The following is a 15,957-nucleotide window of genomic DNA, read 5'->3' as shown; positions in this document are numbered from 1 at the left end:
TGAGAGATTCCACAGAGTGGCTGCCCTGAATCTCCCCCACCCCGTCCCACAAGACAGTGCAGTCTTTTTTTGGGGGGGGGGGGGAGATTCTGCACATTCTATCATAGGAATCAAACCATGAGCAAAATGAATGGGAATCCTATTTTTAGAAGGCAATACAGTTTTTGTTTGTACTTCTGAATTCATATGTTGAAATGCAGGTTAAATTAATTTTAGACAATTTTAGATGGAGCTAAGAAATAAAAAAATGCAACTGAGAATGGCATTTGTCCATTATTATTTTTTTAAAGGAACAAGTAGGTTTTCTAGAACAGCCCAGAATTGCTTCACTGCATTTTGGACATTCCATTAAACTGCGAAACACATTTTTAAATTTAGTTTGTTTTGAGAAACAATAAAGGTAAACCCAAAAATCAATGTTATCTTGATCAGGTACATTCCAGCAGCAGCCTGCTTTTCCCAAACCAGAGACATTCCACTATGGCAGATTTTGCTCAGTTAACTTCTATGTAGCCATGATAGCTAGACTGCAAGATGTAGAGCCACTTTGATGTAGCAGTCAAGGCTTCAGGTTAGAAAATGGAGACAGTCCTGCTTTGGGAACAAAGCCAGCTAGGTGACCTTGGGCCAGTTACTTTCTCTCAGCTCTAGGAAGGAGACAATGGGAAACTATTTTTAAAACCAAAAATCTTTCTGGAAAAAAAATTGCCAAGAAAACTATAGAAACTTTTCCAGGCAGTCTCTGAGAATTTAACACCAGAAGGGGGAGAAAAGGGCATCGTGAGCTTTTCAGATCATCTTAAAGCCCCAGTCAATCAGCAGGCATTGAAGGAAGTGAACAACAAAATTATCTTTCCATTTAGACTGCCAGATAATAGTCTGGTTAAAGAGCAAAGCTCACTCAGATTCTAGTTCAAAAATTCTAAATTCTCAGTTATCTAGGTCATGGTTTTCCCAAAGGTGCTTTTACAAGAGACAAGTGTTTTTCTTTAAAGATGTTTTGCTTCTCAACCAAGAAGCTTCTTCAGCTCTGACTGGATGGTAGAAAAAGGGCGTTGGTACTTACCTGATACGCCTCTTCTCATAGTGAGGGGAGGAGTATCCAGAATGGGTTGACCTTATCCTCTCGTGATTGGATTGAGTCAGATAAGCTCATTGGGCAACGCCCCCTGGTACCAGGACTACTCCTCCCCCCTCACTATGGGGAATGGTTTTCATTCCCCACCAATCAGAGCTGAAGAAGCTTATTGGATGAGACGTGAAACGTCTTCAAAGAAAAAACAAGAAATCCAGTTGCATCTTGAAAGAAAAAAAACCTTTGGGATGGTTACAGTCTCTACTCACATTTACTTAAAAAGAGTTGTTCATTATTTTAAATGCTGCATTTTACACATAGCATTGTTTCTGTGATTTATGGGGAATCACCACTCTCCCCACACTTCACTGTTATGACATTTAAAGCATGATCTTAGGGACTGGAGACTAAAACATATGAAGAACGGTTGCAGGAACTGGGTATGTCTAGTTTAATGAAAAGAAGGACTAGTGGAGACATAATAACAGTGTTCCAATATCTCAGGGGTTGCCACAAAGAAGAGGGAATCAAACTATTCTCCAAGGCACCTGGGGGCAGAACAAGAAACAATGGGTGGAAACTAATTAAGGAGAGAAGCAACTTAGAACTGAGGAGAAATTTCCTGACAGACAGAACAATTAATCAGTGGAACAGCTTGCCTCCAGAAGTTGTGAATGCCCCAACACTGGAAGATGTTGGATATCCATTTGTCTGAAAGGATATAGGGTTTCCTGCCTAGTCAGGGGGTTGGACTAGAAGACCTCCAAGGTCCCTTCCAACTCTGCTATTGTATTGTATTATCTTAATCTTGTTTACCCAGAACTAAATACCACTGATTTAAAAAGAACTTCTTTGTAGGGAATTATTGTGTTATCAAAAGAACCACAAGGTCAAAGAAATAAAATGGAAGTAGGGAGTAAACCTGCCACCAAGTCTCCTGATACTTTATATTCTCCCTCAGAAATCTTCCTTGATGGCAGTGTTCTTATCTTTTTTGGATTTAAGATTGTGAAGAAGTTTCAGCTCCCTAGAAAAAGTATTCACACCCAATTTACACATACTGTGATGCCAGAAATATTGTGTATTGCACAATAATTGACTTCAGATAAATTTTTACTCTCTTATAATACTGTGCAGCTGGGAAAAGGACAATGTTTTATAGGCTTCAATCCCATGGCTTAAAGTTAATTTTTTAAAATTTTTTTAAAAATTTTAATTAATTTACTTTATTTGTATGCCGCCCTTTTCCCTGAGAGGGACTCAGGGTGGCTCACAATTCAAGGGAGGGGATACAAAAAGTTACAAAACATAAAGACCATACACAGCTAAAAAACACAACAATCATACCATTCGAAGTGGGGCTGCAAGTCTTTAGCCCCAGGCCTGCCGGAACAGCCAGGTTTTAAGGGCTATGCGGAAGGCCTGGAGGGTGGTTTACTACAAACATTATCTGGTCAATCACAACTCCAATCATAGTTCGTTTGTGTTGGATGCAGGAATTTATTGGATCAAAGAGTGCAATTCTGATGAATTCAGGATCCAGGTATCTCATCAGATTTGGAGATGGTGAGATTACCCCACTGCCATCTCCCAGGGGAAAAGCCATAATTCCTCACATTCACCAAAAGATAGAGGCATATTTACCATGAAAAACAAAGAAATAATGCAACTTCTTTAATGACTAGTTCTATTACACATCTTGTATTTCAGGCCTCAAGACTGCAGATAATTGTATATACCATGAAGCGTGAAAAAATAAATCCTACTGCTATGTTATTTAAATGGCCCCTGTTTTATTTTGGCTCTCAAAATAATTTCTAACAAATTTTAAATTCTCATGATAGATTTGTAAATTTTAATCATACAAACCCCTTTTACTTACATCCAATTTCTTACTTTCATTTGGCAAAACTCCTTCAAGGAGCAAAGTTAGCCAATAAATGAATCTTCGGAGCAGTTAATGAAAATCTATTACTAATTATAATCTGTGCTGGAGTAGATGATGTGGAAAGGGTTTGTAAACGTTACCATTCTCCACAATTAACACTAAACTGTGAAGAAATTCTTAAACTAATTAACCAAATAATCTTTGATCAATCTTGCAATGTTTGTCTTGCCTAACCTTGAAGTCCTAGGCTACAACCTTCTCCTATTTAATGATAGACCACTAAAAAAAACAAACCAAACATTACTTCACTGCACTACTAAAGGCTTACTCAAGCAAAGATGAACTATTGCAAATCAAATTGGAGGAGGTGCTCAAATGTTATTATTTCTCAGGAGAAAATTGCAAAGTAAAGGCAGGCAGATTGGAGTGAGCATTCTTATTAATTTGCAGATCCTTCTGAACTCCTGCTGAATGGGCAGAATAGGTCTGCATAGAATTTAGCATGGAGAAAGATCTGTATTTATCATTTTCTTTTTCCTTTGGAAGCTAGTACTGTAACAGGAAGAGAATTCAGGAATGAAGAGGGAGTGAGAATCATGCTCCAACTCTAATTTCAAAAAAAATATTACTATTGATTGATTTATTATTATTTTGCCACCTGTCTCCCCTATAAGATGATTACTGTGATTTCATACTATTGAAATAATTCAAGTTATTCATAATATTGTGACCTTGGAGGCGTTAGATTGCCCTTATTTAGAACATCACTTTTATTTGTGCAGAGTTGTATTTTTTGCTGTTTATGGTTCAGCAGTCTTCTGCAACCTGACCATTCAGATCAGTGGTGGGTTTCTGCCAGTTCTAACCTCTACTATAGAAGAGGTTCCACAAATCTACCATGCCGTTTAAAACCAGTTCCAGCTCCCTCTCCCCGCCCGTCCGCACCACGCTTGTCCTGCCTGCTGCTCACTGATTGGCTGACTCACCAATTGCGCAACCCGCTCTAAGAGTCCTATTTAAACCTTAAAGTCTTAAAGTTGTCAAGTTTGAACATCCCTGGATTTTTTTTTCTAAAGGGTTAGGGGTGCAAGGGTCTTGTAACTTGAGAGCTTTAAGACTTGCACACTTCAATGCCAGAGTCCCTGCACCAACATGACTGGAGGAGGAATTCTGGGAGTTGAAGTCCACAAGTCTTAAAGCTGTCAAGTTTGAACACCCCTGGGATATTTTTTTCTAAAGAATTAGTAGTGCAACTTGACAGCTTTAAGACTTGCTTGCTTCAAATGTCAGAGTTTCTGAGCCAACATTTTGGTTGCTAAGCAAGAGTATTGTTAAGTGAGTTTCACTACATTTTACAAGTTGGCCATGCCCACCCAGTCACATGAATGTCAAGCCACTCCCACTCAGTCACATGTCTGGCAAATCACTTCCACCTGGTCACATGGCCAGCAAGCCACTCCCACAAAGCAGGCCACACCTACAAAAGAGATTCTAAATTTTTTTGAAACCCACCACTGATTCAGATGTATGGGGAGGGAGGGTGCACTGTAAGACGATAGCAAGTGAACTTCCTAGAAAATGGAAAAAAGTAAGGGTACTCATTCCATTGGGAGTTCATTTTGCTGTTAATTATATTTTTTTCAAACCTATGAATTTGTCATTTTTTGAGGGGTGAGGGAGAGCTGGCCTTCCAGGAGTGGGTAGGGTGGGGAAGAGCCACACATAACATACAAGGGAATGTCGTAAAGATTCTCACATTTCTTTGTGGGGGGAAATATCCACTCAACAATTCAACAATGAATAAACTATTTACAATTTTTTATTCAGTACAAAGTATTTTCTATTCAGAAAAATATACAAAGTGTGGATGTTTCACATTTTGGATTATATTTAATTTGAACTTCTGAGGAAAAAGTTAGAGAATAATTTAGATTTGGATTTCTGTTCTCATCTTTACACGCACAATCCTTCCCTCAAAATTATTTGCATGATGAAAAATAGATATTGGAATAGAAAGTTTAGCAAGATTTACAAACAAGATATTTTGATGTGTATAAATTTCATTTTGGATGAAGATCAAATCTTTTAACCTCCAACAGAAGTAAAAGTTTCACACCTGTTCATAAATTTGGAATGTATAAACAAATTCATCTAACTGATGGCCTCCAGACAATTCGATTGAATTCGTGTTGATTCTAGCAAATATCCTTACTGGCAAATCATTCTGTGAGGTGTTGACAATCCACATTTTAAGTGGTTTTTGAAAGCAATGCATGTCGCTATATATGATATAGAAAACAAACAGACAAATATGACTGTCACTAGAGCAGTTTTCATTTAATTTATCCAGGGAATAAACCCTAATAATGTGTGAAAGCACCTTCAAGTATAGTTTTTACATGCTTACTCTTAATAAGATCCTCTGAAATGATGCTTAGCTCTGGCTACACATGCATGAAATTAGGCCAGTTTTCTAACTCTTTTTCCTTGTAATGTTTAATACCAACCATTTTTGTACAGTTACTCTACAAAAATACCGTATTATACAGATATTGTGAAGCTACTCTGAGTTTCTTCATAGACACATCCATAGTTTTCTGCAATAGTTGGAGATGATTTAAAGCAATATTGTCTTTTTGGAGAAGGAAACAAAGGCAAGGATGACCAATAAAGCAATAAAGGGAAATAATAAGCAAAGAAATTTTATTAAATTTTATTTTTCAAATTTTATCAAACTTCATTAAAACTTATTTGAATGCTGGTTTCAAAATTTGGTATTGGCATTTGTTCTAATTAGTTAAATGAAATAAATACGGTAAATATAACATTTATTAAAATGTCCAAAAATACACTTAATCGTGGTGGAGGCAAATTAATTGCAGATCTAATAAATCAGGGCACAGTACTATTCTATTAGTGTACAATAAATCTTGTTCCAGGTTCAGCAAGAATTCAGGAAGGAAAATATACGAATGAAATCATAGCATCACAAACCTGTCAATTAGCATTCAACATACTCCTTTGATTTTTTTTTTTTTACAAAATAGAAAGTTTATTGATATCATTCAATTGATTGCCTTATATTTGGAGCAAGTTCTTGAACACTGAAATACAATGTTTGTTTTTTGGAAAAGGGATATTATCTTTCTTCCACAAATTATATGAGTCCCCTGTTTTACAATACGCAAAGTTAAGTAATCATTTGAAGTTACGGCACTGAAAAAAGTAATTTATGATCATTGCAGCATCCCCATAGTCATGTGACCAAAATTCCAATACTTGTCAACTGACTCATATTTATGACGGTTGCAGTGTCCTGGGGCCAGATGATCACCTTTTGCGACCTTCTGACAAGCAAAATCAATGGGGAAGCCAGATTCACTTTAACAACCATGTTACTAACTTAACAACTGCAGTGATTCACTTAAGAACTCTAGCAAGAAAGATTGTAAAATGGGGCAAAACTCACTTAACAACTGTGTCATTTAGCAATGGAAATGTTGGGCTTAATTGTGGGTGGAAGTTAGGAACTACCGGTACTTCTTGTTTGTGCTGATGTAGAACAGAACATTTGATGTCTAGAACACATTACCATGATTTGTCAATGTCTATAAAGAAAAATAATCATGTCCATTCTTGAAATTCTTTTTCACAAAATGTTTGAAATCATAAGGGAAACCATTGTAAAGCAATCTTCCTTTTTGACAAAACTACTCATATTCAAGATTCTTTTGAATCTTGATATAGCATCATATACCTGTAGAGTTGGAAAGGACCTCAACAACCTCTAGTCCAACTTTCTACAATGTACAGGAAAATCAATTAATCCACTCATGAATGGTGTTTGTCCAATCTATTTAAATATTTCCTGATGTAGGACTATTTACATAGACTATTCCATTATTGTACAGATCATACCATCAGGAAGTTTATATTTAAGTGTAACCTAGATAGATGTTAACTCTGGCTAGTCCAGCCACTTTCCCATCTATTCTTAGATGTAATATTTCCAAGCCATGAATTCCTGATACTGCATGTCTATCCTATATTTTTTATCCCTAAAGGTAGTATCATACATTCTCCCTGTTAAAGGGCATCTTGTTCTTCTCAGTCAAGTATTTCAACCTGTCCAGATTAGGGTGCAAACTCATTCTGTCGCTACTCATGACATACCTGTATGTTACCCAGGCCTTGAAGTTTTATGTCATACATATAAAAATGTGACAAGCAGGCCATCAATTCCTGGTCCTTAATAAAAAAAAAAGTTGAATAATACTGGTCAGAGGAGTGACCCTTGCAGAGCCCCACTGGTTACTCAATGTGATATTGAGTCCTTAATGCTGACTCTGATTGGCCAGTATTAGGTAGATCCAGTTGTGGATCTGCCTCACTGTGGTGCCATCCAAACCACACTTCAATAGCTTTTCAACAAGAATGTAATACAGAGCTTCATAAATGCTTCATTAGGAAGTAGATTATATCTACAACATTCCCTTGTTCATTACAGCTTTGTCACATTTCCTACTGAAATTGACACTGAGTGACATAAATACATCATCTCTTTTATTTGCTTCTGAACATCATAAATATTTTTCTAAAGTATTTGGAATTCATGGCAGGTGTTCAATTTATGTTCATGTCCAGTTCTAGAAATAGGAGAAAAATATCAGTTACAGGCGTTTCAAGAAAAATACCAAAACCCAGTATCAGAGTACTGTTCAGGAGAGACTGAACACAAAAAAACAATACAGGTAGTCCTCTAATTATGATCACAATTGAGCCCAACATTTCCATTGCTAGGGGAGACAATTGTTAAGTGAATCACTATAACTGTTAAGTTAGTGAAGTAAATCTGGCTTCCTCATTTTATGACCTTGTCAGTAGGTCACAAAAACTGATCACATATCCGCAAAATGCTGCAACTGTCATAAATATGAGAATGTTGCCAACCATTTGAAATTTGATCACATAACCATTTGATCACATAACCATGGGGCTGATGCAATGGTCATAAGTGTGAAAAATAGTCATAAGTCACTTTTTTCAATATCATGATTTAGTGAATGGTCACTAAATAAACTGTTGTAAATGAAGGACTACCTGTACACTATAGTCAGATCCATATTGGAAATCAAATACAAAGAGGGCATATGACTTTTAGCTCAGGGGGAAGGAACTATGGCTCTCCAGCATTCCTTAGCATTGACCAAGATGATTGGGCTGCTGAGAGTTGTAGTTTAGAGCACCCAAAAGGCTACACATGCCCTTCCTCCTACTCTAAGTAGTGAGAAATATTGCAATGATATCTTGGCAATAACAACAACAACAACAACAACAACAACAACAACCATCTTCATCTTTTCAAATATTCAGATTATGGCTTTAAAATCAAAATCCCCCAAAGCACTCAAAAGGCATTTTCTCAGTATTTCCCCATCCATGCTGGCCTCTTTAACCGAAAAAGAAAGGAAAATAATCTCTCTTTTTTTGGTTTAAAAACCAATACTTTTTGACTTGTTCATTGATAGAAGTAATCCCAAACAGTGATTTCAATTTTATAAAAAGCATCTAACAAGTTGAAGAACAGATATAATTGCACACTTGTAATTCAGTGAAAAATCTTTTCAATAGCTTATGTTCAAAACCCTAAAAAACACAAAAACCCTATATGTTAAGACAAATGTAGCAAATGATATGAGAAGGAGCACAAACACCACTTTAGTCAAAAGGATATTAAGAGCTAACTGAACAGAGCAAAACTGAAATAGAGAAAGATTTCAGTTTCTTCATTTCCCCTTTATATTAGCAATGTTCTATAATGATCAGTTGAAATATTACAAAGAACCATTATATTTGGGGGGGGGGGGAAGTTTTAAGCCCTGAAGGCTTTCGGGAAATAAGACTCAGCTCTTCAAAATACTTCTTTGAACCAACACAACTGATTATTATCCATTTTAGAACTGTGAACATTCTGAGGATTAAGAAGTTTATCTTTATCATCTGACTAGCCATCCTGCCCAAAGAGACCTTAATTCTTCACATGCAATCTCATGACAGAGAGAAAAATAATTAAGTTTCTAAAACTTCAAAGTATTCAATACGTGCAGATACACATATATAAATTGCTGAGGTTTTTTCCCCAGTTTAGCAATATTCCAGTTTCTGATAAAACATCTAAGAAAAAAAAACTTATACAGTATTAAAGATGTAATCACTTTAAAAGCCAAGTTTGCATATTCCTGTGTTAAAAAAAACAGATTATTGACCTTATTGGTCTATTTAAAAACAATAAATATTTAGATATTTATCTTACATATTATAAGTATGTGTGGGTGTGATATATAGAAATAACTTATTCAGCATTACTACTATTACAAACTCATATGCTGCAGCTGTAAGACATATTTTACCCAAGGAGTAACCCTTACTGAGCTTGTTCAAACTTTTACTTCTGAAAAAACCTGCAGAAAACTATTTTGCTAATATATTCTTAAAGTTTGAGTGAAAATAAGAATATTTTAATATGCTGTATCCAACATTGAAAACTTTATTAGCAATGCAATTCTATGTGGGTCTGTTTAAAAGTAAAGTCCACAATTAAGTAAGGCTTATTTCCTGGATAAATGTGTACAGAACTACAGTTGCAAGAAAAAGTATGTGAACCCCTTGGGATTACATGGAGTTTTGCATGAATTGGTCATAAAATGTGCTCTGAACTTCATCTAAGTCACAACAATAGAAAACCACAGTCTGCTGAACATAATACTACACAAACATTAGATGTTGCCATGGTTTAATTGAACATAACATGTAAACATTCACAGTGCAGGGAGGAAAATGTATGTGAGCCCCTAGCCTAATGACTTCTCCAAGAGCTAATTGGAGCCAGGAGTGAGCCAACCTTGACTCCAATCAGTGTGATGATATTGGATGTGTTGCTGACAGCTGTCCTGCCTTTTAAAAACACACACCTGTTTTGGGTTTACTGGTTTCAAGAAGCACTGTCTGATGTGAAGACCTACGATCAAGAATTGTTGACTTGCATGAAGCTGGAAAGGATTACAAAAATATCTCCAAAAGCCTTGATGTTCATGTGTCCATGGTAAGACAGACTGTCTACAAATGGAGAAAGTTTAGCACTGTAGCTACCCTCCCTAGGCATGGTTGTCCTGTAAAAATGACTGCAAAAGCACAGTGCAGAATGCTTCATGAGGTAAAGAAGAATCCTAGAGTGTCAGCTAAAGACCTACAGAAATCTCTGGCGCATGCTAACATTCTGGTTGACACATCTACAATAAGGAAAACATTAAACAAGAATGGAGTACATGGGAGGACACCACAGAGGAAGCCATTGCTGTCCAAAAAAAATATTGCAGCATGTTTGAAGTTTGCAAAAGAGCACCTGGATGTTCCACAGCACTACTGGCAAAATATACTGTGGACAGATGAAACCAAAATTGAGTTGTTTGGGAAAAACACACAACACTATGTGTGGAGAAAAAAAGGCACAGCACACCCACTGTAAAACATAGCGGAGGGAGCATCATGGTTTGGGGCTGCTTTACTGCCTCAGGACCTGGACGGATTGTTGTCATTGATGGGACAATGAATTCCAAGGTTTATCAAGAATGTACGACCATCTGTCCACCAACTGAAGCTCCGCAGAGGATGGGTGATGCAACAGGACAATGACCCAAAACATACAAGTAATTCAACAAAAAAATGGCTTCAACAGCACAGAATATGCCTTCTGGAGTGGCTCAGTCAGAGTCCTGACCTAAGCCTGATTGAAATGCTGTGGCATGACCTTAAGAGAGTGATTCACACCAGACATCCCAAGAATATTGCTACACTGAAGCAGTTTTGTGAAGAGGGGTGGTCCAAAATTATTCCAGATCGTTGTGCAGGTCTGATCTGCAACTACAGGAAACGTTTGGTTGAGGTTATTGCTGCCAAAGGAGGGTCAACCAGTTATTAAGTCCAATGGTTCACATACTTTTTCCTCCCTGCACTGTGAATGTTTACAAGTTATGTTGAATTAAACCATGGCAACATCTAATGTTTGAGTAGTATTATGTTCAGCAGGTTTTCTATTGTTGTGACTTAGATGAAGTTCAGAGCACATTTTATGACCAATTCATGCAAAACTCCACGTAATCCCAAGGGGTTCACATACTTTTTCTTGCAACTGTACATCCCACATCCCTGTAGACAAAGATGTAGTAATGTTCAATAAGATATTTTTCTTCTAGGGAAGTTCTTTTAATTCAGTGGCTCTAAAGAATAGCAAAGGCAAGATGAAAGATATAATTTTAATGGAGTCACTCAGTTGATTTGCAGCAATCTCTGTTTTGTTTTCTCGTCTGAATAGTTATGGATCATCTCTACCCTGTAAGAAACTCTATCAACTATAATTCTCATTATTTTTTGATATTATCAGCAGAATAACAATCATTACTATGATCCCAGAATTTTTGGCAAGGAGAAGAGGTGGAATTATCTAGGACATTGTAATGCTGGTCCCCAGAAAAGGGTGCTTCATAATGTAGTGTAGGCATTCATCTGAACTTATATGGGCTGAAAGGATATAAACAAAGTAGGGCTGCCCACTATGCCAACATCCCATTATGCTGCTTTCAAGTATATCTATACTTCTCCAGTCCAAGACCTTGTTGCAATTAATCAGTGACTTAGTCTCACAATTGCAAGTAATTTGAAAGCTTCTACTGAATTAAATAGATTTTATCACATTATTGAGACCTAGGGTAGGATTAATATGAATATACAAGCACTCCCACACTTGACATTTCCCTATCAAAGTTTGTTTGTTTGATAGTAACTAAGTACCAATCCATGACTAAAAGCAAATATGGTCACTTTTCAACAGCCTGCCAGGAAATGCACAAGTTTGACACCTCTGCAACTCTTTCACATAAAGGCCTAATTCATATATTTCATAATTTATTTGATTTTGGCTTGAAATGTTGTATGAACTCAGCCACTATAGTTAGTGAACTGTGTTTCATGATCTAAAATTATGGTGCAAATCCTAACACATGAGAATTGTGTAAAGATTTTTAAGAATTGTCATCAAATTTGTGATTTTTAATTAAGCAGAAGGGCAAAATGATTAAATATATAATCAGAGAGTAATCATATGAGGTATAATACATTTCAATTAAAATGTAAATAAAAAATCAAATTTAGTTTGGTCTCCCCCCCCCATTTAGAACATTGTATAAAATTATGCAACAGTGGGCAAATACACAATAGTGAAACAATTTAAAAGACAAATAAAATATAACTGATCCCCCCCACCAAAAACCCTTTTTAGCTCAAAACCTAGGAGAAGAACCAAATTTTATTAACAATTTTGAACAAAGTCAGAATGAAGACCAAATTAATCTGTGGGTGGGTGTTGTTCCAGACTTCAGATGTCACAGAAAAATAGGATTCATGGTTCTCCAAAAATTAGGGAAAAAATTATATGCATGACTCAGCAGAATGTGAAAACCACATCCTTGTAGCTCATTCATCAAGTCACAATTAAAACAAACCTTTCCTTAAACAATTATGAGATTATTTTCTCAATATTCTCACAAACACAATAAAGTGGAAACATTTTAGCCCACTGGCTTGCAGAAGTCAGTATGCACAAAGGTCAGATTATGAGGGTTCTATGCTTATAAGGTAGAATTCAAATTCCTATTAAGTGGGTTGATGTGAAATCATACTCGCATACATAGAAACCTAGGTCATGCAGTGTTCTCATCCATAATATGGTTTGGTTTCTTTTTGTCTTTATCTTTTTTGGGGGTGGGGGGGTCAGGTTTAGCAGAATGTGCAACCTGGCCAGAACCCAGCCTGGCAGAGAGTGGGGAAAAAGGAGTGTCGGGGACAAACATGAACTGTCCTATCAACAGGAAAAGCTTACCTCACATTTTAGGCACTTTTGTGCTTATGCGCCAACTGTAAAACTTACAATGGCAATAGAATGCTTACGGCCACACAACCAGCAAGCCAAATGGAATCAGTATGTACACCAGGATTTTGCTACATAGTTATAGAAAGATCCTTTGTTTTTTATTTCAGAAGTAGCAAGGTCAGGGGTTGTGATTCAAAAGGTCATGTAAACATAAACACAATAAAAATCAGAATTCAGATTATTCTGAAGTATTATAGAGCTGTTCCAAATGCAGAAAACATAACGAGCCGTGTATAAGCACATTCATCACTGTAAGGGGAGGGGGAAAGCAGTTTTGTTGTTGCGAGGAAAGTAATATTTTACTTTTCTGGGCACCACAACCTTCCCTAGCCAGAAACTGCTCCCATCTGTTTTTCAGCTGCATTAATAATATATTAAAAAGTATATAGTGCAATAAAGTTTCATTCAAATAGACTTTCACTACGACTTCTGCCATCACTTGGAAGCGAGACCCAACACATCACCCCAAAAGAAGATTAATTACAGCCTTACCCCACCCAATACAATTAAGAGATATAGTATAAAGTTCTGGCCATCTCTCAGCAAAACCTCAGACTTCAAAAAAAAGGGGGGGAAGGAAAAATGGTTTGGGTACTTATTTAGAGAGAGATAATTAAATGTTAGTAACTGATTTTTAAAAATGCCTGTTTTAAAACCCCAAATGATAATAAAGTTGAATGACAATAGCATCAGACTGAACAAAGGCATTCAAAGATACATAATGGAGGTTTAAAACGTGAAGATGTTGACAATTTACCAAACCTTCTAAAGTCAGAGAAAGGCTATTTCTAAACCTCGGTTCCTGCCGGGGTGGGGGGTGGGGATAAAAAAGGAACAGCAGAAACAACTACCGCCTTGGAAATCTGTGAGCTTCCCGGAAGCATCGAAGATAGCCTCGAAGTAGCAGGTTCAGTCGGATCTCAGGTACTTCTAAGTACTTCAGAAAGCCCCATGATCTATTTCTCACAACAGCCTTCGGACACTTTAGCCCACTCTTCCCCAACCGGGACGCCAGAACCAAAACTGCTTAAAGCCACAGTACGCCAGGAGAGCACTTGGTTGACGAAGGTTGCCTTACGCGGTGTACCCGCTCCCCCTCCCCGGGCGCGCCCAGGTCCTTGAATCGCTCAGGATAGGGAAAGGGGGAGACCCGCTCTATGATGCGGTGGCGGAAAGGAGACGCCGTCCCAGGTGCGAACGCACAAACGGGTCCACTTTATGGGAAACCTCCCTCATCGGTCCACCAGCCCCGCTCCGGCGGTGCCACTACCTTTTGCGGCGGGGTGCCGAGGAGCAGCTCGAAATAGTAGCCGCGTCCCGAGTCTCCCTGCAGATTGTCCACCATGGCCAGAAAGTTGAGGGAGCCGCCGGGATCCGACGCTAAGGCCAAGCCCGAGGCTTCTGGGAGCGCCGGCTGGCTGCCGGCTCCGCCGTTGCTCCGAGACTTTAGCAACACGGGCGTGGGAACCAGGTTGCTCTCGGGGGTCACCGGAGAAGATACTTGGAGGCGGAAAGCGAAACTAGCCCGGCCCCGCTCCGCCACTGCTAGCAGGAGCAACAGCACGACACAGGCAGCCGTCCGCGACATCCCCCCGGTCGCCGCAACCCGAGGCAGTTAGAGAAGAGGGAGCTAAAGCCTTCCCTTGCGCTGCTTCTCAAAGCGGCCGCGACGGTGAGAGGCGAGGAAGGCGCCTGGGCAGCCCAGCTTCATGGTGCTTCTTCCCGCATGTCCAACCTGAGAAGAGCTCTCTTGACCGCCCCGAGAAAGAAAGTTTTTTCCCGGAGCTCAAAGCGTCTCAGGACTTTGGTTACCACTGCGGGGGGCGCCGTCTTCTTTTCCAGACACTCGCCGAGTAACTTCCCAGCGGATGTGACGGGATTGCAAATTGTTCTGAAGAAAAGTGCCCCGCTGGGCGGTCAGCTTGGCTGACAGCATTCTCCGCCTGGGCCGATGGGCCACTCGGCCGTCCCCGTGGCCGGCAAACGCCTTGGAGGCGGAGAAAGCGCCAGGGAGGAAGGAGGAATTTCCCTCATAAGTTTTCTAAGGGGTTGGCCATAAAAGCGAAACTGTTCAAAGCGGAGGGCGTGGAGGAGTTCTGTAAAATGAAAGCTGCACGGAGTTGGGACAGCCTTTGTGGAAACTTTTCTATTGCTCAGAAGTTTAATCAGCTGATTAATCTTTTCTGATTTTCAAAATATACTTTCACAAGACGGGAGGTCAATTTGTCTGTGGTTTAGAATCCTGTAACCCGCAAGAGAGGAACGGTGGCTGGCAACAATTTTCCTGACCACCACCACAGTCTCCTGATCATGAGGATCATATGGGCATCCAGGCAAGGTTTCATGCATTTTGATTGGAAACCCCCCTTTCACCCCCCTTTCACCCCCATTCCAGCACTTTTATTTTTAGATGTTAGGCCTGGCTAATGGTACCTATTTGGTGCTGTCTGAGCTTGGTGTTCGCTTTTAGACATTTCACAACCTGATTAGGTAACATCATCAGTACACCATTTCTAGGTTCTTAGATTTCATTACCCTAGTTATAAACAGGGTATATAACTATTGAAATATAACAGTTCAGCCGTGAGCTACATATATTCTCTTCTATTGGTTGCCTATATACAGCATTTACTCATAATACCCATCAGATACAAAAGGTGTCCTATGTAAGCTGAGGTCCTATATTTGACCATGCCATAATGTGAGTTGGACAGTCTTGCTTGAGCATGTTGTATGAACTCTGGTTTATAAATTTATTGATAAGAGTAATTTATGATCCCCCAAATTATTGTTCAACAAACCATAGTTAATTCATGATTAATGATGTCATTGTATGAACAAGACATAATATGCTTAGTGCAAAAAAAATGTTTTGGTGTGTCTTGCAATGAAACAAGTAACAATTATGAAGATTAGAAGATAATTATTCATTGCCTAGACACAGTTTTGTCCACGTTTCTTGAATTGGAGAAGGCCATTGTGAAGGAAAAGGGAGAACAAATCACTACT

General features: G+C 38.5%; 1 protein-coding gene across 1 annotated transcript in view; it reads right to left on the bottom strand.

Annotated features, from left to right (window-relative positions):
- The window catches only part of BACE2 (beta-secretase 2), a 48,091-nt gene extending 33,132 nt beyond the window's left edge, over positions 1 to 14,959 (bottom strand). The window contains exon 1 of the mRNA XM_032219491.1: positions 14,219 to 14,959. Coding sequence (XP_032075382.1) covers positions 14,219 to 14,536 — 318 coding nt within the window. The 5' untranslated portion in view covers positions 14,537 to 14,959. The remainder of the gene's footprint in view (positions 1 to 14,218) is intronic.
- Between the last annotated feature and the right edge of the window lie 998 nt (positions 14,960 to 15,957).

Source organism: Thamnophis elegans, chromosome 6, assembly GCF_009769535.1.
Source record: "Thamnophis elegans isolate rThaEle1 chromosome 6, rThaEle1.pri, whole genome shotgun sequence".
In the NCBI taxonomy this organism is placed as follows: Eukaryota; Metazoa; Chordata; class Lepidosauria; order Squamata; family Colubridae; genus Thamnophis; species Thamnophis elegans.
Note: the sequence above shows the minus strand (reverse complement) of the source record. Positions and strands in the feature narration are given on the sequence as shown.